The sequence below is a fragment of the Zootoca vivipara genome, chromosome 9 (genome assembly GCF_965207765.1).
Source record: "Zootoca vivipara chromosome 9, rZooViv2.hap1.1, whole genome shotgun sequence".
NCBI classification, from domain to species: Eukaryota; Metazoa; Chordata; class Lepidosauria; order Squamata; family Lacertidae; genus Zootoca; species Zootoca vivipara.
The window spans coordinates 56,105,077-56,132,492 of NC_142592.1; the positions used below are offsets into that span (position 1 = coordinate 56,105,077).

The 27,416-nt window shown below is 42.8% G+C and overlaps 2 protein-coding genes across 6 annotated transcripts in view; one reads left to right on the plus strand and one right to left on the minus strand.

Annotated features, from left to right (window-relative positions):
• Positions 1-1,338: 1,338 nt before the first annotated feature.
• ATP6V1E1 (ATPase H+ transporting V1 subunit E1) lies at positions 1,339-14,957 on the minus strand. Its single transcript, XM_035127362.3, has 9 exons — positions 14,836-14,957; positions 9,929-9,994; positions 9,106-9,215; positions 8,449-8,515; positions 6,532-6,621; positions 5,853-5,921; positions 4,292-4,386; positions 2,661-2,748; positions 1,339-1,959 (listed from the first exon to the last, which is right to left on the minus strand). The coding sequence occupies exons 1-9, from the start codon at positions 14,866-14,868 to the stop codon at positions 1,897-1,899; spliced, it is 681 nt and encodes a 226-aa protein (XP_034983253.1). The 5' UTR covers positions 14,869-14,957; the 3' UTR covers positions 1,339-1,896.
• Positions 14,958-17,841: 2,884 nt separating this feature from the next.
• The window catches only part of BCL2L13 (BCL2 like 13), a 41,053-nt gene continuing 31,478 nt past the window's right edge, over positions 17,842-27,416 (plus strand). The window contains exon 1 of one of the 5 annotated variants that reach the window (XM_035127151.3): positions 17,842-18,107. The gene's annotated coding sequence lies outside the window, so the exon portion shown is untranslated. Of the gene's footprint in view, positions 18,108-18,150; positions 18,259-18,957; positions 19,141-21,954; positions 21,973-27,416 lie in introns of those variants that run through there. The other 4 variants (XM_060280007.2, XM_035127154.3, XM_035127153.3 and 1 more) reach the window with 4 other exon arrangements.

Sequence of the window (27,416 nt, forward strand, 5' to 3'; positions counted from 1 at the left end):
CTTTTCCTAGACCACACCTCTCACTGGCCCTGGTCTGTGCCCTCCCTGAATTCTCTTACTGCCTGTGAATTATCTTTGAGCTTTGATAATGCTGCTTGCCTGGATTGCATGTGGAAATGTCTTTTAGATGGCTGAGATGTAGCCTACTGTGCAAAGGTGAAAACTGCATCCATTGCTCTGCCTACTGTTGCCTCTAGCCTCACCCAGTTCTGCCACATGGCTCTCAGGAGGTGACTACCAAAGGAATGCAGCTCTTGGGCTGACCAAAGCTTCCCTCCCCCTTGTTTACTCATAACCACAAGGTCCAGAGGCAGTATATTTCTGAATACCAATGGCTGGAAACCACAGGAGAGGATACTGCTTTTGTGCTCAGGTCCTCCTTGCATTTTCCCCACAAGCATTTGGTTGGCCACTGTGTGAACAGGGTGCTGGATTAGGCACGTCTGATCAGACAGGGTCTTTTTTGTTCTTTAGCACTACTATAGTTAATAGCAACCACCATGTCTCTCTTCCACTCAGTTCTTGATAGTATGAAACTTCATTTTTTTGGTTAAAATGTGTAGCTTTCACCATTGCACAGAAAATCCTAAAAGTGGCAATAGCAAAAAGGGGCCAAGGATTACCCTAGTTGGTGTGTGCAATGGTGCTTCGATTGGCCAGCAAGAAGACTAGTTTCTACCCCCTTTCCATGGAGAAACTAGCAGAAAAGTAGTACCCATCCAACCTCAAACAAAAGAATCTTACTGAAAACCTGTTCCTTGATGCATGGAGAAATAAAATTTTAGATAAAGTAGTTTTGCTTCATTAGACTGATATAGCTTTAAAGAAAATAGGAGAATTTACAGTTTCTTATGCTTGGAACCCCTAAAAAAATCCAGTTGTAATTACCAACTCTCATCCTACTACCTGCTGACACCCCTGTTCTGCCTTACCTTCTACAACATGACCACATAACTTTTTGCAACCTACCCAGGGAACTCTGTTAAAGGATAGTATTAAAAAATGTTATACGTTAATCTTAGCAGAGTGGTAAAATGGCTGCTTCTGACCTTAAAAAGCAGCTTGTCTCTTAATAAATCAGACTGTTATTGGGGAAATAAACTATGCAAACTGTAAACAATCTTGAAGCTTCCAACTTTATAGTGAACTAAAATTTAGTCTAAAACTCCCTTCTGATAAACGGTACCATTGGTTCTCTGTTCTTTTTTTCTTTTTTTTACACTCCCTAACTGAAACTACATGGAGGGAAGGTGTTGCTGTAAAGCTCAGTAACATGGTTGCTTGATGACCCAATACAGACTTATTCCTCTGGGGGCAGAAGCAAAGGAAAACAACAAGTTTCACACACCTTTTTATTTTAATGATGTATATAGGCTGTGCATGTGTACAAGTCAAGTATGTGTATACATATATATATATATATAATTTTTGAAACCACATATACAGAACAAGAATCTGGGGTTGACCAAATTAGCATAAGTTACAGTGGCCCTCAAAAGAAACATATCCCCCCCCCCTATTTAACGTAATATCAAACAGCTTTTAAATAAGGAAACCATGGATAAACAACACAGGTTGGCGACATGCTTTGAGGGAAGTAGTCAAAGCAGAGACCGACCCCCAAGGAATCTGTCTCAAGGGACCTAAACGCCTCAATTTCTGTTTTACATACCACTGTTCTGAGAACAGAGGTATTCCAGCCTCTCTTCAAGTCAGGCTAAGCATAGCAGGTATGCAAAAAAAGAAAAAAAGTATAACTTAACCAAAGAACATACACAGGGCAACACAATATAGCACTGAGTATTACATTTTAAGAGGGGTGTTGGTTTATTAGGGATGCTCCAGCATTCCCTTCACTATGGCAGTGGAATAATTTCCACTGTTACTTGAAGAAATTTAGTCCATGAACTTCCTATTGCTGTTGGCACCAAAAAGTGCCGTTCGAATGTCTGGCATCATCTGTTGAAGGGAAAAAAAGCGAAGCAGTTACAATGTGTTTGGTGATGGCACAGAAGAACAGGAATGCAACATGCACCAAGCACCTTGCTTGATATTGCAGGCGCAGTCATCAGCCCTGAAATGGCAAGATAAAGGGCTGCAGGAACACATCACACAAGCTGTGCAAGACTGCACAATACCAATGGAAGCAGTCCTTTCCCCATGATGCATGATCCTCTCCTTCAACAGAATGCTGGTAATGAGGACTGGCACCATCAAACTGAGTTTATGACCTCAGAGCAAGCACCTGTAGCCACTGGGACTGAAAAGCTGAAAGGAAACATTCTGACCTTCATTATTGGCCAGGGGGCCACTGGGACCCTGTAGTCCCTGCCTTCCAGGTAGAACATGATGGCAAAGATGTGGCATCAATGAATGGCCAGAGAGAGAGAGAGCAGGGAGCTTGCTTCCCCTCTCACTGCCAGAAATCTTCAACTACCTAGTTGACCCAGGACTGCATCAGCCATGCACTTACAGGCTGCTGAGTTGTGTGGGGCTTGGGTCTACTGTAAGATGCCTTGAGGATCATTGGATTGAAAGATGGGATACACATCAAAATAATTAGTGGTGTACAAATCATTTGCCAAGGATATTAAGATCGGAAGAAATCTAGGGTTCAAGGATAGTGGGGCGGGAGAGAAAATGGAAGATTTTAGGCTTACTTGCTGGGCGATTAGATCCAGCCGGCTTTCCAGAGTATTGGAAACCTTGATTTTATTGTCACTGTTATAGATTTCAACACCGCCAGCTCTAGAAGACACAAACAAGATAAACAATGTCTGACTGAATGAAAAAAAACCCCAACAAAACTACTGTTTTAAGTCATGTGCCAGAGGGATGAATCAGTGTCACCTACCCAACCCTTACATTTCACTGCAACTGTAATTTATTCAATGCAACATGTGCCTCTACATAGTGTGTCTTCATAGTCTTTTTAAAATGTTAGGATCTTTTCCTGTACATTCTTGGGCAAGATTAGCCACTTCTGGTTTTTTGCAACCATGGTGCAGAGACAAATCTGGAGAATAGGAGGATCAGATTCTTTAATAAAATTTAGCATCGCCTAGGAGTAAATGCTTGATGGGTTTGACTGTATGTAATCAGGCAGTTCCAAGTCATCAACAGGGTTGGCTAAAAAACTAATTGCTTTCTGCAAGATGCTCTGCTGACAGCAGTTCATTGCCTTTTTAGGCTATGCATGACACAATACAATTACTGTGTGAAACGCATACACAAGATTCATTGCTACTTTTACTTAAAACAGGAAATGAAGCAAAATGTGCACTGCACCACACACTGATTACATTTTAGTGGACACCAGTGGACCAAATGAAATTGCTTTGGGAGGATGAATGTGGCCCATGAGTCACTAGCTCACTAATTGTGCTTGAGCATGAGTGTCGTACCAAAGTTAAATCAGAGCATGGTAAACATTTCCCTCACAATTTTCACTTGTAAGGAAAAGTTTTAATGAATCTGCATGTTTTACAATGATCTTTGACAGTTGTAGCTAGGGACATTTGGGTATTTGTTTGTAACAAAGCCTAGGTTCCTGGTCATCTTATGGAGAAGCAAGATTAAGATATAGGACTTACTCCACAGTGTACATAAGTTCACAGACTAACACATTTACCTGAAAGCAAATCCCATAGAGTACAATAGGACTTCTGCATAAACATGCCCAAGGGCGGACTATTAAACAATTCCAGCCTTGGACCTAGAAGTAGTCCTCCCATCCTAATCTGTTGCTGCACTGTGAAGCTTTCGAGTGAACTGCCTCTTCAAATACTCTGGTGTGACAGAACAAGATGGCATTTAAAAAACACAATAATGAGGAAATATCAAATTCCATCCCTTCTAGAGCTACAACTGTATGAGCTGTTTTCTGGGTGGATGTGAAAGGTTTATAATATATTGAGCATGTGACAGTGCTAATTTCCATTATACAGTGGACCCTTGGGTTACATTACCTTCGGGTAATGTAACTTTCGGGTTGCGAACGTGGCAAACCGAGATGTGTATACTTCTGGGTTTTGCCACGCGCGCATTGCAGAAGTGCACTACCGCGCCGCACACAGAAGTGGTGCCTCATGTTGTGGACTTTTCGGGGTACATAAGGACCCCCAGAACAAAGTAAGTTCGTATCCGGACGGTCCACTGTATACCATTAGATGTTAGAAAGTTATTATATTTTTAACCCCTGCTCTCCACATGAAAGTTCTATGTAAACCACTCTGCCTCTACCATGTTAGGTAGTACCAATAGCCCCATTTCAGTTATGTATCTTTCTTACATGTCCTCAGGGAGAAATGATTCTTGGTCAATATGAATATCAACTTCTTTTTTAGTGGTAGTTTTGTAGACTGGGATGCTCTTCTGGACAGCAGCCTGAAAAAGGATTTGTATGTTCACAAAGGAAAATAATAATTTGCTCAATTCCATTTACAGTCCCAAAATAATACCACCACTTCATTAGCCTCTCAGGTTGCATAAGAATTCGTGCCCCTCACAGGCAATTGGTTAGGCTTGCCATACTTTGGGGAAATTCCTGTCATGTCCTGGTCTTCGGGTATAAAAATGACATCAGGGGGAATTTTGCTGAATTGGCAAAATGTCAGCGAAAACCTGGATGTCTGGCAATTGAAAAAGCAGTGGAAATAGCTCCAAAAGCTTAAAATCACTATTTCTGGGGGAGGTTTCCCCAAAACAGCTCAACAATTTTGATGGGATTTTTTTAAAAAGAGCTCAACAACTTTGTGGGTGTCATGAATTTTGAAATATGGCAACACTGGTAGAACACAAGCTTTGATTTGTCCCTTATGGTATTACATTCAGATTTCAATTGAAGAACTCATGTTGTTTCACTGCGAGTCTAGTGAGTTGAAGCTGAGCTAGATGGACCAAGGTGATTTCATTCAGCACACGAAAGGCAGCTTTCCATGTGCAATTGAGATACTTCCTTGGGGTGTGCTATTCAGTTTGCAGAACAATGCAGATAAATTGCGTACATCTGTTGTTGACAAGGGCCCTGCCCAAACTGGATGTGCATAGAAGTGTTAGGATTTTTATATATCCTCTACTGCACAAGAAAGCAGCACATGTGGGACTGTTGTGTTTTTCACACTGAGTCTGAGATACTTCGTCAGACAGGAAGTTTATATTATGTTTTCTTCCTAGTCATGTGCATAGCTCTCAAGTTTTCCCTCTTCTCGCGAGGAAGCCTATTCAGCATAAGGGAATTTCCTTTTAAAAAGGGAGAACTTGACAGCTATGGTCATGTGATGTTATTCTGTACTCTCCTTCGCTACTGCTCTCGATGGAGTAGGAAGCAAGATGTCTTACTCTGTTCCACCACAGCTTTATGGACAGAGAAACTTTGTATATAGCCTGCAATAAAGTGGATTCAATTTTACTTTTCTGGCTCATTATTTCCTACTGCAAGCTGCAGGGGAATGTGAGTGCTTCTCTCCACGGAGTCACATATGGAGGCCTCTGGTCTGCTTAAGGCATCGGCAGCCAGGGACAGCCACTTGGAAATGCTGGTGGCTGGCGCAGTCTGGCATCTGCCCTGAGCGGCATTTCTAATAAGAGGGAGGGGTGACATCTCAGTGGCAAAGCCACCAAAACCTAACAGCATTAGTATCTAAGTATTTTCAGCAGCAGGACCAAAGAGGTAGGGAAGGGAGAATAGTTATTTAGACCAGGAAAAGTGTATGGGATAACAAATCCACCTCATGCCACACCTCTGATCAAATTTGGGTTCTGTCCCCACCCCCTGCTACTTTAACTATACATTTATTGTGTGGTTTTACACCAAGGAGCTTATAGTAAAAAACCCCCCAAAAACCCCTTACCTTAACCAACTGAAGATCCTGTTTCCGGCATCGGACAGTCATTGCAGGCTCAAGTAACTGATAAAATCCCTTTTTAAAAATAGAACAAGAGCTTAATGTGGCTTGCAAAATTTATACAATCTGAGTTGAAAGAATCCTTAAGTTTAATGAAAACCTTTACAAACCCCAGGACAATTAAAACATATTTAATTTAAATTCACACAATACTGGACTTAATTAGCCAAATGCGGATGGTTTACCAAAAAGGAGTACAAAACCTGGGTTGGGTAGGCCTCTCTGGGTAACAGCTTCCAGAGTTGATGGCCCAAAATGTAAAAAGTTCTGCTCTAGCAGTTTAACATTGTGAATGGAGAAATGGAGGTGGTCTTTCTCTGCTGATCTTAATGGATACAAGTACATTTAGGGAGACAAGTGGCAAAGGTAGTAATTTTAGCAAAGATAAAAACTTGACCATTTCATGTTGCATTGGAGTTAGTAGATTACATACTATATACATGGAGTGCTTTCTCAAGATTAGAGAAACTAGAGGTAGGGAATTTAACTGGGAAACATCCTAAGAAATACAAAGGAGAGTTGATAGTGTGGATTCAAGAGGTCTATATTCACAACTAAAAGGAGACAATAAAGATGCAAGTTATTTTACAGGGAAGTGTCTGTAGGAAGCATGGAATATGTTTACCTGTAGAACTAATCCATCCAACAGACTCTGATACCTGCCAGTATCCTTTACTACTTTAGCCAGTCTCTGCTTGGCATCATTCAGCAAATCCTACAACAAGAGAAAAATGCGGATAGAAAAGATCACATGATGTCCTTCAGTCAAACACTAAACCTCAGGCAGACTCCCTCTGCCCCAACCCCAATTCCCAATGCACAGGCTCAGTTAAGGCGTTTAATTGTAATTGACGCAAACCTCAGCTTTAAGAACACAAAGCAAAAAGCCTTTCCAGAGACAATCCTTTAAACATAATCGGGGGTGGAAAAATTAAGTCTTACCACCACTGTGGAAATTTAACTTGTAACAGGACCATTTTATATAGTCACTAGTGAAATGACCATTATGATTGATACAAAGACTAAAGGACCGTGCTTTGTTGCAACCGTTGGTCCAACATGCATATGCAGAAACCTGATGGAGACCAGGCCACACTGCCATGGGTGGAAGAAAAGTAATTCCGCACAAAAGTCTTGTCCCCAAGTATAGTGATTTATTCCCCCCCCCCCAATAAGTGAGCAGCATCCACATATATAGAAGCTAGCAAAAGGGGACATTTGAGGACACCATTGGGGGGGGGGTCTAGGTCTGCACCTAATAATACCAGTATTTTGAATAAGGCTCACTTCCATTGTAATATATCCCAGACTGCAGTCAATTTACTTTATTCTACAAAAGCAAGCCTGCCCCGTTCTGGGTTCTGTTATTTAGTCATACTACAGTTCAACACTATATTATAGTTTTTCATTTTGGACTAAATTCCTGAAATTTCCTTCCAACCCTGGTCACTTATCTGGTACAAATATAAAGTTGTGATATAAAGAGGAAGTTTGAGCGTTTCATGCATCACAAGCATGTGACTGAGCTGTTTGAGTCGATTGTGAAAGAATTCATGTTTCTTAGCCTTTTTCCTTCAGCCCTCTCCACACTCTCCACAACATGTACAGCAAGTGTTAGCACATCCTGCCAGAATCAATTCTTATATCAGAGTCAAATTGCAAAAGGGACAACTTTCTCTCTAAAAAGTGATACAGTATTCTGAGTTGTTAAGGGAAACAGGAATTAAACAATGAAAATTCTACTGCAGTGAGCTCTGTTTATGGAATATCATTATACCACTCTCACCTAACAGTGGAGTGAGCAAGGCATTTTGTTGTGACACACACATTAATTGTAGCCCTGCAGCTCTTTTTAAATTTAAGCCAATGTATTTCTAACCCAAATAACCAGCAGAAAGAAGGGGAATGTTTTGTAACTATGTTTCATACTGCCATGCCTATTAAAAATAGAATTAGGCAAGAAGGCAATGCTGGAAGTGTTCCTTATTAAACATCAAACAAAATCAGAATCCAGCAACAACAATACTAATGCATCAGGATAAAATATGAAAACTTTTCAATGACATGCTAATTTTCTGTATTCAGGAAGTTGCTCTGTGCAGAGGACCATTAACTCACATAAGCCCTCACCTGAAGTAGTGCAACTACTAGAACAGGTTCACCCTTTCTATCATTTTAGGAGGAATTCCTCCCCATTAACATGCCACTGAATACAATTACTTTCTCTTTCCCCACAATGTTGTATTGTGCAAGAGTTAAATGCTAGCTGGGGGGGGGGGGCAATGAACAGGCTGAAAGCAGAAAATAAGCATCTTTACTTCTTATTTCTTCTCCAGTATAGCAGAAAGTGATATCAGACTTAGCTTCCATTTATAGTACACCTGGACCTACAACAACATACAAGTTCCAAACCCAAGTATTTTCTACATCAGGGAGGCCCCCAAGAGTGAAACCTGAAAGTTTTGTTTTTTAAAGACACCAGTTGTGAGTCAGACAAATGGTAAGAATCCTCTTTCTTTTATAAAGGGAAGTATATACTTACGGCAATCAGATCATCCCTTGCTTTGAGAACCTTCAGTCTTGCCTGATTCATCAGGTTGGACATCTGACTGCAAGTCAGATGGAAAAACAGAACTGAGTGCCATAAGCTTCAGACAGTCTAACAAGCAGTCATTTATTGCACACTCCCCCTCAGCATACCCCATATTGGATCCAGACAGGCACAAAGTAAAGCTCTTTGTAAACACCCTTTCCCCAACTCTCATAATGTCAGTCCACTTCTGGAATCTCTTTAAGCCACCACCAAGACTTACTCAGATGATCACACAGAAATCTCTGCTTAGAGATCACTTTATATGGAGTGACATTATTTCTTACATTAAAGACCACTACTTACTGCATTATTATTACCATTTACTAGTGAGCAGGACCACGACTGCAATTCATTTTGATGGACACAAGTGGATACAGAAATTAAGGTGGCTGGAACAGAGGTACTTTTCATCAACACATCATACTCTTCCTTCAGGATTTTATTTATTTATTTAAAGAGGGGAGAACGTATTCAGGGTCTCATCACTTCCCTCAGGAAATGACATGTTGTTTGCGGAATTACCTCTCCTGTAGTTCCGGTTGGACTACATACCATGCTGGCTACTTGCAACCAAGAATAAGTTAAAAGTCACAGCATACTACTTACATTTTCTTCTGCTGTTCAATTTGTTTTTCTTTCTTTTCATAGTATTCCATTATTTTCAGTCTCTGTGTCTGAACAAGACGACCTTTCTCAATGTTGAATTCTTCTTCAGCCTGTTAGGAAGAACAAGACTCCATCTGGGATATATGCTGCTTTTTCTACTAAAATAGGGCGTTTTGCAAAATACTGCAAAATCCAATTACCGTATTTTTCCATGCATAAGCCTAGGTTTTTTTCCTAAAAAATAATGTCCAGAATTTGGGGGTCTTTTACACGGAAAGATCTCCCCCTATTTTCTTAAATCAGTGTCCCCCCAAAATAGGGGGCGTCTTATACATGGGGGCATCTTATAGACGGAAAAATATATTGCTTTCATAGCTAATGAATGTCTTCATTGGAAACTGAAACTTCATATCCTACACTTCCGTTCCCTTTTAAAACTTTTACTAAATTCTAACTGCTAGAGTATGTATACATGAAAACTGATTTCTGTATTCAAGACTACTAAACTAGAGGGGAATGTTAGGCTGCAATCCTATACACACTTACCTAGGAGGAAGCACCAACGAATTCAGTGGGATTTACAACCAAGTACAGATCATGCTTTATGTTCACTTTCAACACCAATCATAACCCCTCACCTTCTTTGCTGGTGATACAGTGTCAAAAAGTTTTGTGTATCCACACATAGGGCTCATTGAGAAATTTCAGAAGGAGGACTGGCAAACATTCAGTTTGCCACAAATGAGCTTTTAGTTATCTGAAGAAGCCAACATCTTTTATGGAAGTTCCACATGCAGGAAAGATACAAATACTTTTTGTTTACCTTAGCATCTATTTCTTCTGCCTTTTCGTTGGCTTCCTGTTCAATGAAAGCCATCATGTGCTTGATCTGTAACACAAAGGAGAATTATATTTATTTTACTCCTCATATTAATTAAGAATACAATAAAAATATAATCCTTCATTTATTAACTGCATCTAGATTAGTGATAGCAAAGAACTAGACAACTTTAAATGCAAATCTTTTTGAAGCTTGGATTTTGCAAGTACAGTATGGGACATCGTGCTCATGGACAAATACTCAAGCTCTTATGGAGTTAAACACATTCCAAATACAAATGGTGTAGGAACATGGGACGGGTACCCCTGTGCAAATGTTATAATAGATGATGATGATGATGATGATGATGATAAAGCTGTATATGGTTAGCTGCGTTCAATCTCCATTTATCTCAGTGCAACCCTCTGCTGGATGATTTGTGGTCAATGTGTGCAGATCACAAGTGCCTGTCTTAGTCAGCCCAATGGCCCAATCTGGTCCAGCATCCTGTTCTCACAGTGGCAAGCCAGATGATTACTGAAAGCCTGAGAGCCAGTGTAGTGTAGTGGTTAAAGTGTTGGACTAGAACTTGAGAAATGGGGGTTTAAATACCCACTTGGCCATAAAGCTCATTGGGTGACCCTGGACCAATCACTGACTTTCATCCTAAATCCTAACCTACCTCACAGGATGTCGTGAGGATAAACTGGGAGAAGGATAATTGTGTGTGCTACCTTGAGCTCCATGGATGAAAGGTCACACATACATGCAACAAACAAACCAGGACCAGATAGCAACAGCTCTCTGTCCACTTGCAATTCACAGTACTGTAACTGCTGTACACTGCCTGACAATGGAGGTGGAACATAGCCATGGTGGCTTGTTCAATAACTTTAACCTCCATGGATCTGCTTATCCTCTTTTAAAGCCATTCAAATTGGTGGCATCACTGCCTCTTGTGGGACCGAGTTTCATAGAAGTGCTTTATTTTCTCTTTCCTCAATCTTCCAACGCTCAGCTTCATTGGCTGGCCCAGAGCTCTAGTATTATGAAGGCTTCATAATATCACTCTACTTCCAGGAGACCAGAGGATTTCTACTTCAAGATGTTAAGCAGTTTTACCAAATGTGTAGGATAATATACAATCTTCATCCCGTGTGTGCAATGGCAGGTAAGAGACCATAGCTCAGTGGCAGAGCATATAATCTGTAAACAGCGTTAGAAACTGAGATATGAAAGCTTGGAGCTAAATGGCACCATAAACCTAGGTTATGGGTGCAATAATGGAAATTCTAGGCGTGCTTTTTTATAACAAGAGTACAAAGCTGAAAATGAATGAGCTGCAGCTAAAATATTGTGTTCATTTTCCCCATGCTCTAGTCCTTCCCCAGTCCACCCCACTAATATTCTTAAGAGGGTCTCTTCTCCAGTCTTCGGAGAGTAGCTGGAAGTGGGGAGGCAGAAAAAGGTCCTCCTTTCCTTCCACACTGCAGTTTTAATCTGAAATCTTTGATGCAGTAATGCACTGCGTACTGCTCAAGCTAATGAACTTCCATGTCACAAAATGTGCATAGAACAATGGGAGTTTCGAACACTGTTTGTAAACTTCTGTATGTCTGCAGTGGTGATACACTGACCACTGAGCTATGGTCCTTTTCCTGGCATTGGAGAAGTCCCAATATCCAACATCTCTGGTTGGAAGATCAGGTGGTGAGAAAGCTCTCTTCCTGAGATACTGGAGAACTGGTATATGGGCTCAAACAAAAAACTGACCTGCTCCCAAAGTAAACCTCTTAATAACAATAAAAAGCATACAGTGGTCACTTATGTGAAGAAAGGCTCAGCTTATGGATGTTAAACACTAAGTAAAACTTACGTACTCTGCCTGTCAGCTGTAAGGGGACAATGTTTTACCAGCACTGGCTGGATCTATGCAGAGTTCAGCACAATATTCCATCCCAAACCTAGCTCAGGGCAGTTCTACTAGGAAGGACACTATTTACAGTCAACAGGACAAGCTCTAAAGGACAGCCAAATCACATGCACTGTATATCAAAAAATTCCATTATGCAAACGTTCCTTCAGGAAAATGACTATTTGAACTGAGTGTTGTTGCTATTTTCATATACTGTATATATACTGTAACTCCCAAAGATCAGTATTATTAATTTTCTGCAGAAGCCCTCAAAGTGGTATTTGGTATAAAAAAAGCCACAATGTTTTTTAAATGTGTATTAGGAATTTTTGGAAGATACTTCAAGTTTACTCATATAGTAAAAAAGAAAAATATCCCCCTTCCAACCAATAGCATTCAGGCTTTGTGCTGTATTCCTCATCTTTGTTCCCAACTGAATAGTGAAATGTATCTGTCATGCATTTAGGTTCTTGAACAAACATAAGCTTATTTGTCACTCCTATAGATAAAATACATTAGCAATGATAAGAATATAATTACTAGAAGGTGCTTCAAAGGATCCAATTAGAGTTAAATGTTACAAATCCCAAAGTTCCACATGCTCCAAAGGTTCAATTGCTGGGACCAGAACTTCCTACAGTTTTTTCATCAGTTAATGTGAGTCTTAATCATGGGCTTTTCCAGATCTTTCCCACACACATACACGATGTGAAAATAACCCCACTGTCCCTTTATAATCAATTTCACACCTGCTTCTCTCTTCCAAATTATTTCAAACATGAAGCTACAAGGCTTACTTCACTGACTTCTAGTTTCATAGTCTTACAAGAGAGTTCCAAAAGATATCCTCTGTTTACAATCAAACCATTATGTTGGGATAAAACACATCTTACTGATAGGCATCTAGTCCAGAAGTAAGCAGTATAAGCGGAGAATTTATATGTCTTTGCTCAATGGCTGAGCAGTCACACTTCAAAGCAAACTTGTCTTTTAAAGAAAGTGCAAGTAACAAGTAGCAGTGGCACCATATTATGGCTTGTGAGCACCCAAGGTCGATCATTAATGCCACAAGAACCCTTGGCTACAAATTGGTTCTAGCTGGACTCTCTCAAAGCCCATTTAAAAATAGCTAAAATAGAAATATTTGTCTTTCCTTTATTGTGTCTAATTCAATAGTAAGACATTTTAGCTTCCTGTCTAAATCCATTTATATCTAACTTTTCCACCCAATAGTCATCCTCCCCTCAAACTTAGCCAACTTTTACTTTACAAATAATTTTGCAACTACCCTTGAGCATCTTCTACTACACAGCTAATCCTCACTCTTTTCTATCCTATCCATGAACAAACCATTAATCTTACACTGGTAATAATACTATGTATTGATAGTTGTGAATGTGGAAACAAAGGAAGATAGGACTTGGTACAAGACCACAAGCTTTTGTGAACAGCAAACATTTTCCATCTATCTACTTCTTGAGATATACTTAGTCATTTTTACTGCAAACACTTTGGTTCAAGGACACATATTCAAGGACAAGGTAGGACATGACGCTGTGATAACCATAACCATGGTAATCAAAAGTAGCTTTCCTCACCTTCTCAGTACATCTCAAAAACTCAAAATGTGTGCAATAGTGTGTTCCTGTTTGTGCACAAGAAACTGGGAAGGGGATAACTTTTCACGTTTATTCATTAAGAACACAACCATGTAATCTTGCATATTAGGTAGTGAACATTTCTAATGTAACAAGCTTTTCTTCTTACCCCAAGCCCCCCTCAAGGTTAAATCCCATTGCAGCACAGTAGTAAGCATATTTATTTGGAAGTTTCAAATTCAACAGGTATTCTGCCCAACCTCATACAAATTTACTTGAGAAGAAACCCCAATGAACTAAGTGGGAATTTACTACCAAGTAAATGTACAAAAGGACTTTCCTGCTATGGTCACTTACTGTCAGGGGTACTGGATTATAAAGTGGATCTCTTCCCCTTTTTATCCCACATTAACTATTTTCATGTGCACATAAATAACACTGCAGATATTCAAAAAGGTGTTTTGGAGGGTGTTTCATTGAACACAGTGAGGTTTGCTTCTGAATAAACCTCACAAGGATTGTGCTGCAAGTGCCATGCATATACCGTACACTTCTACAGCTTCAGCCTATGCATGTTGATTTAGAAGAAAGTCAAGGTGGACTGAACCCAGTGGGATTTAGGAAGGTAGGGTTTATACCGAAACTGAGCATACCTAGGACGAAGCCATGCAGTTATTGCTTTATTGATTACCTTTGTAAACCACCTTCTCCTCCAAGAAGCTCAAAGTGGAACACCTGGCTCTCCCCTCCTCATTTTGTCCTTTTGACAACCCCAGGAGGGTAGGTTAGACACTTAGCGCTACACAACATTGGCTCTCTATTAAACATTTGTTTTTCTGAAGAAAAACAAATCAAGCAACCCGTTACTCTTAAAAATCACAGAATTGTAGAATTGGAAGTTACCCCAAAGGTCATTTAGTCCAACCCCCTGCAATGCAGGAATCTCAACGAGGTCATACATGACAGAGGGCCATCCGACCTCTGCTTAAAAACCTCCAAGGAAAGCGCAGGGCGGTATCCAAAGCACACTTAACAGGGCGGTATCCAAAGCACACTTAACCATAACGCAACAAGATGCAATTATTTGAGAACCGAAACGAATGCAGAAAGCAAAGCAAAACCCAGGTCCCTCGCACATTCTCTCAACCCATCCACAGAGCAGCTCTTCAGACTCTCAGGGTGCAAAGTGCATTTCAGGGTGCAAAAGGTATTTCCCGGGGAGTATGTCCGCCCCCATCCTTTCAACCGGTGAATTCCCTTTTCCACAGCTTGGCCAAAAGGACGCGCGTCACATGACAGCCCGGCCAAGGGAGCTCAGGGCCGCGAGGGAAAGGAGAAGCCGGATGGGCTTGATAAGAAGGGTCTCTCCTCAGGGCCCCCCATCCACAGTACAGTACCTGCTTCTTGACGTCGTCATCGCTGAGCGCCATTGTGAGAGCGAGCGCAGAAGAAAGTGGGCCCAGACGAACAGGACGATATAGGCAAGGCAAAGCGTTCCCTAGGGCCGAGCTCCTTGGAAGGCTGGAAGGGAATGGGATCAAATCCGGTTCAGGTCATTCAGCAGCTGACGCAAGTCTCCGCCCACCCTTGCTTCGTCACCGTGTCCCCGCCCCTTACCCCTTGGCAAGGCGCCAATGGGGAAGCAGGGTCCGTCCCGACACCGCCAAGTGCGTCCACGCTTGCGTGATGACGTTTATTATCCCGGCTCTGAGGTCACGGCTATCGTAGCGATAAATAAAAGAATATAGAGTGCCTCTCCCCAGCCTTAGTGTACAGAACTTCCGGGTTCGCGTTGAGCGAAGAGTTCCCCAAATCGCCACCTAAGGGAGGTGGTGGGAACCGCCCGGAGAGATTTGTAGAGCAACCCCATGTTCCTGCGTATACGGTTAGGAAGGCCTCCTCGAAATGAAAGGTGTCAGGAAAGGGAGTAGCTCTTTGTCATTCCAACTTTTATGTTTCATTTCGAGGTTTGTGCTTGTTTTTTTAAATTATTATTTTAAAATAGTAGTGCCAACGCAAGCTCCATGTTCCCTATCTCAAATGAGTTTTCTGCTTGGGCTTCTCAAATAGTGCTCTCCTTGGGTTTCTAACTTTCGTTCAAATTTTAGGAACTGGGTACTAGTAACCAACTTCATCGTTTAATGCAAGGGTTTCTTTTCGGGTGAGTGGGTGAGGATCTGTAGCAGAGTATGGACTGCAGTGTAGTTCCATGTTATATACTTATTACAGGTATGATATGTATTACTTATTCAATATGTTGTTGCTAATAATAATAATAGTTTGCCTTTTTTCCCTGACAGGGACTCAAGGCGGCTTACAGATAAAAATAAGAACAGCTAGGAGAAAATAATCATCAAACAACAAACACCAATTGAAATAAATGCTATAGTTATAGGTTTGGGGTACCAGAGTTTGTGGGTGCAAGTCACCCATAATTCTTAAATTCAGTAAAGTTTTAATTCATCATGGTTTGACTACACCAGGCATCCCCAAACTTCGGCCCTCCAGATGTTTTGGACTACAATTTTCATCATCCCTGACCACTAGTCCTGTTAGCTTGGGATCATGGGAGTTGTAGGCCAAAACATCTGGCGGGCCGCAGTTTGGGGATGCCTGGACTAAACTGTGCCAAACAGGCTGATGATAGTCTAGCCATTAACCCATTAGGAGACAGTTAGCAGAGACAAAAGGCCAGCTGTTCAGGAGGGAAGGGCAGAATTGTAGTGGGCAAAGAGGTAAGTCACTTCTGTAGGCTGGGGTGAGGTGTGGAGTAGAGCAGGAGGAAGTCAGTCTGTTTTATGCTGCAGAGAGGGGTCAGACATGATGTCTGGGGTCTCTTGGAATCGGAGGCTGCAGCAATGAGAGGAATAGAACCCCCTTGGGATGTGATTCTTTCCATCTAGACTCAGGTTGTTTGCAGCACTGAAGTGACTCTGAGGTGCAAGCCTGAGCAGTACACATGAATAAACCATATATCATAAAAAACATCACTGTGCCTATTTCTGGAGGGAACGCAAACCCTGGGTAAATGCTTGGACTCCTGGAATCTTGCACTGCTGTGGAGATTGGGGTGGAGTGTAACAATAAAATAATATTTAAACTATATAAGTAATTACAATAAAAACATTACAACAACAGCTCTTTAATTAAAAGCAGTCAGTCCTCGCAGAGAAGCCCAGGGCACCAGTTGAGGGCAGGGATGAGTCTGACAGTGCTTACAAGTGGGGTGGAACTCTGAATTATTTGCAGTAGACCAGCAAATGTTTCTAATTCCTAAATGTTTCGGTAACAGCAAGAGCTTACTCCTTAATTAGGCAGTTGAAAGAAAACCAGGAGTAGATTTTCAAGTGAAGCAATTCAGATTACAGTTCTGGTTTGGAAAAGATATTTCTAGGTTGAGCATGTAATTTGCAAATCCAGCTCCTAATTCTATGTCTGCTCCTTAAAACACTATTACAGGCTGGAGGTTAGGCTGGAAATAGGGGTTGGGTCAGTCAATGTGTCTTTTTCTTTGTCACAGCAGCTCAAGGTGTAACGTGAAATTGGCATAGCGTCCAAGAGCCCAATCGTATCTCCACCTACACACACTACATTTTAAGACTGAGTGCAGACTTTGTGGCTTCAGCAACAAGGTAGCTCTCCCAACTCCTATTGCTCAACCTCCAGCCAAATGAAGACTTATACAAAATTCAGAAGCTTGCTTGCTGTTTTGTGACTTTTGAGTGGTCCTAACAAAAGTAATGTATGACCATGCATCTTGGCTGTTTTCTTATGGATCAGTATGACTTCTTATGGATCAGTATGACTTCCTTTACTTGTTGAAATAAGTAGTTATTTTTCTGTTAGAAACAGAAACTAACGCTGAGAGATAAGTAACTTGTGCAAGGCCTCTCTGTAAATTGAAGAATGTGTGGACCTATTATTAATTAAAAAACAATTAATTCAATCTTCGGTTAGCAAGCATCAACAGTGTAGGCACAAAGACAAGTAAACAACGAGGCCAGAAGGGAATTAATCACAAAGAAAACAGGCTGGGCCAAAGCTTAATCTTACATAAATAAACACATCAATATTTTAAGTATATGCCCACCGCCTGAGCCACTATTTGCACCTGGCTCCAGCAGGTGGACTTGAGTAGTGGGCTGTTTCTATTGAAGTACCGTAGATCCCATAAGCATGAAATCCGCTCGCTCCTGCCAGTGAAAATCGTATGCAGTACTGTATTGAGTTTGCTGCAGTTCGCTTTTTGAGCGGAAGTCCAGGCTGTGTACCGCTCTAACCTTTTTCCTATCTCAAAGGCTTCGGTGACCGTACAGGTGGCCGAGCTGGGAGCGAAATTCACGTTGTTGACGCAGAATGAGCACGCCCAGGCTCCGTTCCGTCGCGATGACGTCACGACGCCCACAGCGTTTGAGGCGGGCCTCCGACTCACGCTGCTTTTTTTTTTTGCCCTTTTCTATCATGGCGGCGACGGAGACTTTCATTTAGGGCCTGACTGGAAGCGTTGCGCGCGCGCACGCACATACATACATACATATATATATACACACACACGCATTTATACATATATGAACATTCACCCAAGCGCGTGCTTGTATATATCCTAACGCGGCCCCGCGGCACGGACATATTCCTCTTGGCTTTTCCCTCCCGTCCTCGTGAGACTCGGGTAAGCAAAACAAAAACACTCTCCTGAGGGGCGGGGCGGGGCGGAAAGAACCGAGCGCCTCAGTCTCCTCGCGCGCGAGGTCACCGTGTGGGCGGTTGGGCGACCTGCTTTGGGCGCGCGCTCCGGGCGGTTGGCGGCAGCCCCTTATGAGGTGGGTGTGGAGGCGGTCGCTTCTTCCACCCCTTCCTTACCACCGCCTGGCTTCTCCTTTAAAACACACACAAAATATTCACCGCAAATGTTGTGGTGGTTTCTGTCCACCCCACCCTCGTCCTGTGTAGAGTCTGCTTCATAGGCTCCCCACCCCCCTACTTGAGGTTGGTGCATAGCTGCCAAGTTCTCCCTTTTTTTAAGGGAAATTCCCTTATGCTGAATAGGCTTCCTCGTGAGAAAAGGGAAAACTTGGCAGCTATGGGTTGGTGTTTCCCTCGTGGCCTTTTGTCTCCTCACCCGCTCCCTTATCCACGGTTCACGTGCGTGAAAGGCGGGACTTTTCCCGGCACTTGCGCCTTCGGGCGGTTTCTCTTTTGAAGGGCAAACTAACCCCCCCCCGCCCCGGCAAGGAAAGGAGGGACCGGTTGAGGTGGGGGGAGTGTTGCATGTTGTGTGTGTGGTGTGGTTTGTTTCTCCCCATGTTCTTTCCCGTCCTCGAGTTAATAAGGTGGTGCCAGCTCTCGCCCCACCCCCTTCTTTTAAATAGTTATAAAAATGTAGGTTGGCTATTGTCGGTCAGTAGGAGCGCCCTCCCCCCCCCCCCAAATGCATGGCGTGAAATCCTAGTTATCTCCCCTCTGCTTGAAGCGGTTGAAGGACAGGCCCCTCCTCCTGGGGACTAAGTAGGGTCAGCGTTGTTGACAATGGTGTGCCCTGTCAGCTGCCAGATCTCTTCTGCTCCCAGAGAGAGCTGCTGCTGCTGTTTGCTACTGCTGCTGGAGGAGGAGTGTGTGAACGTGCTCGTGCTTGCGTGCACTTGTGCTGCTTTTTCTTTTCGTTAGCATCTCCCTGCTTTACAGCTGCATTTCCTCAACAGTTGGTAAGAATGGCGTACACTTTGCATGGGTGTGATGATGGGAGCGGGAAAGGCAGCACCGATGCTCGGTGCTCTTTCAAATTTATCCTTACAAGAGAAGGCTCGTCCTATGTAGAGATCCCTGGCCCTATGTAGTGTCTACAGCTGTTGTTTGTGAGCTGGCAAACCTTCGCATTCAGAAGTACAGTATAGTACAGTACCTGCTTAGAACTCCAGAGTTGTCTGCACTAGCTTGAAACTTTATGAAAAGTGATACAATCTTTACTTGGAATGTTTGCTTTTATGTGCTATTGTGACACATTTCTTTTGGATGGATATTGTTGTTCAACATCTTGCTTTGAATTTATTTTTAAACCACACATACCTAGCTAGGTGTGCTTCTAACATTGCTCATCACTGTAGTTATCTTGAGAGTATTCTTCTCAGAGGTTTGCTCAGCCTTTCTGCTTATCATGCGATTGTGTAGGAGACTTTGAAAATATGGCTTGTACTCCATAACATTTTAATTGCTCGTATTAAGAAATGTACTTTTAACGGCACATGGATAAATTATTGGATTGATGTGGGTTAGATGTATGGAAAGGAGAGTTCAAAGTATGGAAAACATGAAACCTTTGTGGGAGATAATTCAGTTAAATCCACTGAAAGCGTCTCTTGTTCATAGAAGATTGTGGCAGTATAAAGTTAAACTAAAACCAAGCTCAGATAAAGTACTAAGGCTTTTGTTTCATCACCCCACCCCACCCCACTGTTTCAGTCTTTTGAGAAAATTGTGTAACTATGATAGATACACTTCGATTTGCAAAATTCCACAGAACCAGATGTTCATAGATAAATGAGGTAATTCTTGAATTTCAGTTACTGCAATGCTGCCAGTAAACATGGGTAGTATTTTACAGACTTCTGCCTATAATTTTCCCTGGTGCAGAGGTAAAACTTCAAAATGAAATAAAATTTGAAAGGTGAACTGTGCACTGTCAGTGGGGGGCGGGGGGGCGGGGTAGAAGCTAGATATGCAATGCAGACAGGTTGTTTTTTGAAATAGGTGTTTTCAATATACAGTCATACCTCGGTTTAAGTACGCCAATAAAGGTGTTGAATTGAAAGTACGCTTCGGTTTGAGTACTTTCCATTTAAGTACTCCGCGGACCCGTCTGGAATGGATTAATCCACTTTCCATTACTTTAAATGGGAAAGTTCGCTTCAGGTTAAATACGCTTCAGGTTAAGTACAGGCTTCCGGAACCAATTGTGTACCTAAACCGAGGTACCACTGTACTGTACTGTACTATATACATATCCTTGTGGAAAATTCCCAACAAACTCAAAGCTCACCTAATCAAACTAATTTAGTAATCTAATCTCAGGTGTGCAAGTCAGGTTAAGCCACAAGGCATATAGCAGGGGGCCCCAAACTTACCCGGCTTTGGGCCGGTTCCTCCGGCGCTGATTGCGCAGCGGGACGGAGGGCGGGGAAACGTGCTCCCATAGGGGCGCGCACTTGCTTTTTCCGGTGCACTTCTGGGGCGGCAAGGCACCAGAAATAGCTTGTGCGTGTGCATATGGGAGTGCGTTCCCCTGCCCTCTGGTCCGCATGTGCGCACAAGCTATTTCTGGCACCGCACCGACCCAGAGATGGGCAACCACACTGCGGCGTGCTGATAAGAGTGGGCGGCAGCGGGGGTCACGGGGGCTGCACAATTGGCTCGCACGGGCCGCATCCGGGCCCCGGGCCTTAGTTTGGGGACCCCTGCTATGTAGCTATCATGTGGTTTAGTTCTGGAATGGAACTCAAATGAATGAGAACTGGCCTTCTTTCCACGTCAGACTGAACCATAGTTTAACTGCTGCTGTTGAATGTGGAGGAGCAGTATGCTAGCACATGCTACTGAAGTAGCAAGAGCTTTGTTCCTTCTCTGCTCCTGCTGCTGCCACACTGGCAGGAAACAAGGCATGATCTTGCTTGTCATCTGAATCCAGGCTTATGGTTTGTTTCTTTGCACCAGAGATTTGTAGCGTTGGAAGGGACCATGAGGGTCATGTAGTTCCTTCATTCTGCAGTGAAGAAATCTTTTGCCCAACAGGGGCTCAAACCCACAACCATGAGATTAAGAGTCTTGTGCTCTACCAGCTGAGCTATCCCAGGCATCCCAGGTATCCAACACACTTGGAGAACACTGCTTTTTCATATTAGGACTGTAGGAAACTGCCTTATACTGAGTCAGGCCATTGAGCCTTCAAGCTTGCTGTTGTCTACATTGACTGGCAGAAGCTTTTCCAGATTTCAGACCGGGGTCACTCCCTGCCCCACCTGGAATTGAGGATTGAACCCGGGATTGTGAACCATGACAGTGACAGGTACACAAAAGGGGGGAAATTATTGCAAAATAAGTTTGCTATTATGACTTTTAAAAATTATGGTGAGTGATTTGAATGATTTATGTGCTGTCTAAATTGTAAAACAGAATAGACTTCAAAGCTGTGTCTTAGGACACTGAAATCTTGCATAATGCTTCAGGGTCTCTGATAAGCCTTCATATTCTAGGCAATAAAAAGCAGTTATAACATTAAAAGTGTAGGTGCTTGACTCCAATTGAATCAAATTATACATCTATAAAATTATATGGTGAAATGTAAACAGTCTTAAGAGTATCACAATTTTGAAGCAATTGCATATTACGGTATATATTTATAAAAAAATTTTTTTATTACATTTGTGTTCCACCTTTCTTCCAAGGAGCCTAAGTGGCATACATGGTTCTCCTCTTTTTAAAATCCATACAACAATCCTGTGCAGTGGGTCAGTCTGAGAGACAGACTGGCTGAAGATTATTCAGTGAGTTTCATGGCAGATTTACCGTAATTCTTATGAAACAATAAAGTCTTGTGGCTCTTTAAAGACCAACAAACTTGTTTATGATATAAGCTTTTGGGAACTACAGTCCACTTCATCAGGTGAATGGAATGCTATCCCAAGTTAGCAAGTACACCCATGTTTATTATACCTGCCAACTTGGAAAAACATTCCATGCATCTGATGGAGTGAACTGTAGCCTATGAAAGCTTATGCCTTCATAAATTGGCTAGTCTTTAAGATGCCACAAGACTCTTAGTTGATTTTGCTATCACAGACTAACATGGTTACTCCTTTGGGGTGGAAATATTTTTGTGATAAGTGCAAACATAGCAAAACCCTTTTTTATAAGAGGATTATAACTGTTTATTCATTGTTAACCATTGCTTTTCTGTATAATTGATATGTACCAGTAATCCATTTGTGGATTAGGATCACTCGAGGCATCTGGAGATATCCATCTGACTGACTCGATTTTTCCCAGCAGCTCAAAGTCAAATGGATAATGAAATATTGTAGTGTTTGATGTGGTGTGCAAGGAGATGCTGCCCATAAATTCACTTATATATTGTAAATTTTGCTTAGTTAACTAATTCACTAGATGAATCCCTAGCCGGAATTAAGATTGCCGGAAGAAATATCAACAACCTCAGATATGCAGATGACACAACCTTGATGGCAGAAAGCGAGGAGGAATTAAAGAACCTTTTAATGAGGGTGAAAGAGGAGAGCGCAAAATATGGTCTGAAGCTCAACATCAAAAAAACCAAGATCATGGCCACTGGTCCCAGCACCTCCTGGCAAATAGAAGGGGAAGAAATGGAGGCAGTGAGAGATTTCACCTTCTTGGGCTCCTTGATCACTGCAGATGGTGACAGCAGTCACGAAATTAAAGGACGCCTGCTTCTTGGGAGAAAAGCAATGACAAACCTAGACAGCATCTTAAAAAGCAGAGACAGCACCTTGCCAACAAAGGTCCGTATAGTTAAAGCTATGGTTTTTCCAGTAGTGATGTATGGAAGTGAGAGCTGGACCATAAAGAAGGCTGATCGCCGAAGAATTGATGCTTTTGAATTGTGGTGCTGGAGGAGACTCTTGAGAGTCCCATGGACTGCAAGAAGATCAAACCTATCCATTCTTAAGGAAATCAGCCCTGAGTGCTCCCTGGAAGGACAGATCGTGAAGCTGAGGCTCCAATACTTTGGCCACCTCATGAGAAGAGAAGAATCCTTGGAAAAGACCCTGATGTTGGGAAAGATTGAGGGCACTAGGAGAAGGGGACGTCAGAGGACAAGATGGTTGGACAGTGTTCTCGAAGCTACGAACATGAGTTTGACCAAACTGCGGGAGGCAGTGCAAGACAGGAGTGCCTGGCGTGCTCTGGTCCATGGGGTCACGAAGAGTCGGACACGACTAAACGACTAAACAACAACAACAACTTGGAATGGATTTTGCTTAGTTATCTTGGAATGGATTCCATGGTTGAAAGGGGGAGGTAGCAATTTTAATTGCTTTGTCTAAGGTCAGGGCTGAACATATAATGCAAATTCTTATTAAAACCATATATACCTGTTGATCTTTTAGCAGAAATCCAAAAGCCACAGTTGAAAAATATCTTTATTTGGATTTAAAATGTCAGAAGTGTCACTACTTCATTACATTTTAGTTGATTCTATTTCAGATACTACCCTATTGTGGCTCTTGCAAATTCTTAGGTACCAGAAACACATTTTATGTGGTTATGCTTCTTCCAATTCAAGGGTATATTAACTTGTTTTGAACATTATGGTTTTCTCCTGCACTGTGCAGAATATACACTGACTGTGTTTTACTACATTTCAGTTTTCTGATCAGCCCTGGCCAGAGCAACATTTGAGAGGGCACATAGGTGGCAGACTACATTCTTATCTCCTCCTCCCACTGAAAGTAGCCCATTGGCAAGTGTTGCCACATCTACTGTACTGTAATTCTGTTCTTCCATCCCAGAAGTAGTATTATAGTGGTGCATACAGTAGGAGTTGACAGCATTTTGTCACAAAAGGTGTTACATTTGTTTCATAACTACAATAATATTGTTTTTTTTTCAAATCTTTTCCTTGCTATTTTTAACATGATTCATAGCTATTAAAAAATTACGCAGCAAGGGCTTCAGACATGGGAAATAGCCTGCAATAGCAGATATCCTATATAATAATGTCCAAGTTGTCCCTGCGTCCAGTTGTCCCGTGTGTCCCTGGGGTACTGCGCATGTACCCCAGAGACACAGGGATTGGACGGAGAGACAGGACGCACACACATGCGCGCTCTCCCCCCCCCTCTGCCAACCGCCGCTCGCCCTCACACTCCCCTCTCGCATTGCCACCCGGCTCAGGTGCAGGCGGCGGCCGGATCCGCTCGAGCTTCTCCCTCCCTTCCCAGCCCTCAGGGCTACCTTTCATGAGAGGGCAGAGAGAGCGCTGAAAGCCGCGGAAGCGTGTGGACAGGGACGTCCGCTTCCTACAAAAGGGCCTGGTTGCGAACGGAGCCTCGGGGACTGCAGTCCTCCCTCCCTCCCCCCATCCTCCATACTTCCCCCGTCGTCGTCGTCCTCTTCTTCTTCCACCTCCCACCGACTGCATGCTTCCCCCACCAAGGATCGCTAAGGATCGCGGCGGCGGCGATGGCACGCCTGGCGGCTGCGGGACAAGCATACAATGGAGCGCGGCCGCTGGCAGCAACAGAGAGTGCCGCAGCGCCGTCGGCCCCACCAGCAAGCCCGGGGCGCGGCTGCTTCCGCCCCGGACTTGCTGGCGGGGCCGACGGCGCTGCGGCGCTCTCTGTTGCTGCCAGCGGCCGCGCTCCTGGACACCTGCCCTCGCCCTCCCTCCATCCCCCAGGTGCACCGCCGACGCTGCCGCGCTCCTTGGGAGCTCGGCAGGAGCTGGGAGAGAGTACGGCTGCTTCCGCCCCGGGCTTCCTGGCGGGGCCGCCGGCGCTGCAGCGCTCTCTGTTGTTGCCAGCAGCCGCGCTGCGGGAGCCGGCGGCAGAGGCCTCTTCCTTCTCCTCAGGGCTTCCCCTCTGTTCCCGCCCGGCTAGCGCCCGTTTACTGAACGGGCTGAAATACACTAGTACTAAATAATATGAAAGAGGTGAGGCTTCCTGGAGAGTTGTCTAAAAGTGATAGTGTTCTACTTACAAAAATGAATTAATTCTAAAGGTTAGAAACTGATGCTGCCCAATAAATAGCTTTACCTTTTACAGTACAGTCATACCTCGACATCAGAACGCTTCGACTTCCGAAGTCGACAACCCCAGAAGTCTTTTTGTCGCGCGTGCCCAGCATGCGCGGTCTGCGCATGCACAGAAGCACGAAATTCGTGCTTCGTGGATGCGCACTAGCGGAGCTTCGACATCTGAAAACCTCAACTTACAAAGACGGCCGCGGAACGGATCGTCTTCGTAAGTTGAGGTACCACTGTACTTACAGAGAGGCTGAATGAATTATATCTGTTAGATTTTACGCTACAAGATATGGCAGTGATGACTGCATCTGAACAATTGTTTTCACATACTGTCTCTGAAAACGTTTGACATGACAAAAGAGGATAGAAGATAGATGGTTGGGAAATTAATTATAGGTTAGGAATCATTGAAGATTATAGGTAAAGGATAATTGATGTTTATAGATTAGGAATAATTGAGAGAAAATGAAGAAGAAAATGTTAAATAAATGGAAAATGATTTAAGATATAATATGAAAATTGCTCAAGATGGATTAAAAAATGGACCCAGTGAGAGGGGAATTGAGGAAGTCTACAATGTTAAGTAAAATGAAAGATTGTTGTTATTGTTAGATTTCTCTTTTCTCTTTTCTTTGTTGCTTTTTTGTATTTTGTATTTTGTATTTTTTCTTTATTTTTATAAAATGAATAAATATTATTGGGGGGGGGAGACAAAAGAGGGAAGCCACATTTTAATTTGTCATTGAATTCTGAAACATCTCTTTTAAAGAAAAAGGTCTGGGAGCTACTATTTAAATTTCCCTCAGTGAGTCCAAAGTAGTGTCACTGAATTAAGGACATTGTGGGAAATCAACCAGAATTAATTCAGTTCTGCTACGATCAAATACCCCTTCATGGATCAATGCCTTGTCGTGGCGAAGAGGCTTGAATAACTCAGCTATGAGCTATGCCATACAGGTCATAGTGGAGAGTTTTGACTAAACGTGATCCACCTGGAGAAGAAACTGGCAAGCCACTTCAGTATCCCTGCTAAGAAAACTCCATAGGCAAAGACAACAGGCCTATAAAAGTTATGACACTGGAAGATGAGCCCCTCAGGTCGGAAGGCGTCCAACATGCTACTGAGGAAGAGCGGAGGACAAGTACAAGTAGATTCAGAGCTGATGAAGCAGCTTGGCCAAAGCCGAAAGGTCGTCAGTTGCGGATATGCCTGGAAACGAAAGGAAAGTCCAATGCTGTAAAGAAAAATATTGCATAGGAACCTGGAATGTAAGAAACATGGATGAAGGTAAGCTGGATATGGCAAAAAAATGAGATGGCAAGAATAAATATTGACATCCTGGGCATCAGTGAACTAAAATGGAAGGGAATGGGTGAATTCAGTTCGGATGACTATCATATCTACTACTGTGGGCAAGAATCCCGTAGAAGAAATGGAGTGACCCTCATAGTCAACAAAAGAGTGGCAAAAGCTGTACTGGGATGCAATCTCAAGAATGATCTCGATACGAATCCAAGGCAGACCTTTTAACATCACAGTAATCCAAGTTTATGCCCCAACTACCGGTGCTGAAGAAACTGAAATTGACCAATTCTATGAAGACTTACAACACCTTCTAGAAATGACACCAAAGAAGGATGTTCTTCTCATTACAGGGGATTGGAATGCTAAAGTAGGGAATCAAGAGATAAAAGAACAACTGGCAAGTTTGGCCTTGGAGTTCAAAACGAAGCAGGGCAAAGGCTAATAGAGTTCTGTCAAGAGAACAAGCTGGTAATCAGAAACACTCTTTTCCAACAACACAAGAGACGACTCTACACATGGATATCACCAAATGGGCAGCATCGAAATCAGATTGGATTATATTCTCTGTAGCCAAAGATGGAGAAGCTCTATACAGTCAGCAAAAATAAGACCTGGAGCTGACTGTGGCTCAGATCATCAGCCTCTTATAGCAAAATTCCAGCTTAAACTGAAGAAAGTAGGAAAAACCACTGGGCCAGTAAGATACAATCTAAATCAAATCGATGCTTTTGAATTATGGTGCTGGAGGAGACTCTTGAGAGTCCCATGGACTGCAAGAAGATCAAACCTATCCATTCTGAAGGAAATCAGCCCTGAGTACTCACTGGAAGGACAGATCCTGAAGCTGAGGCTTAAATACTTTGGCCACCTCATGAGAAGAGGACTCCCTGGAAAAGACC

Coding starts and splice junctions, on each gene's coding strand:
- ATP6V1E1 (XM_035127362.3), bottom strand. CDS start 14,868: ATGGCGCTCAGCGATGACGACGTCAAGAAGCAG. Junction 9,995..14,835: donor ATGACGACGTCAAGAAGCAG/GTACTGTACTGT, acceptor TTTGTGTTACAG/ATCAAGCACATGATGGCTTT. Junction 6,622..8,448: donor CAAGGGATGATCTGATTGCC/GTAAGTATATAC, acceptor CTCTTGTTGTAG/GATTTGCTGAATGATGCCAA.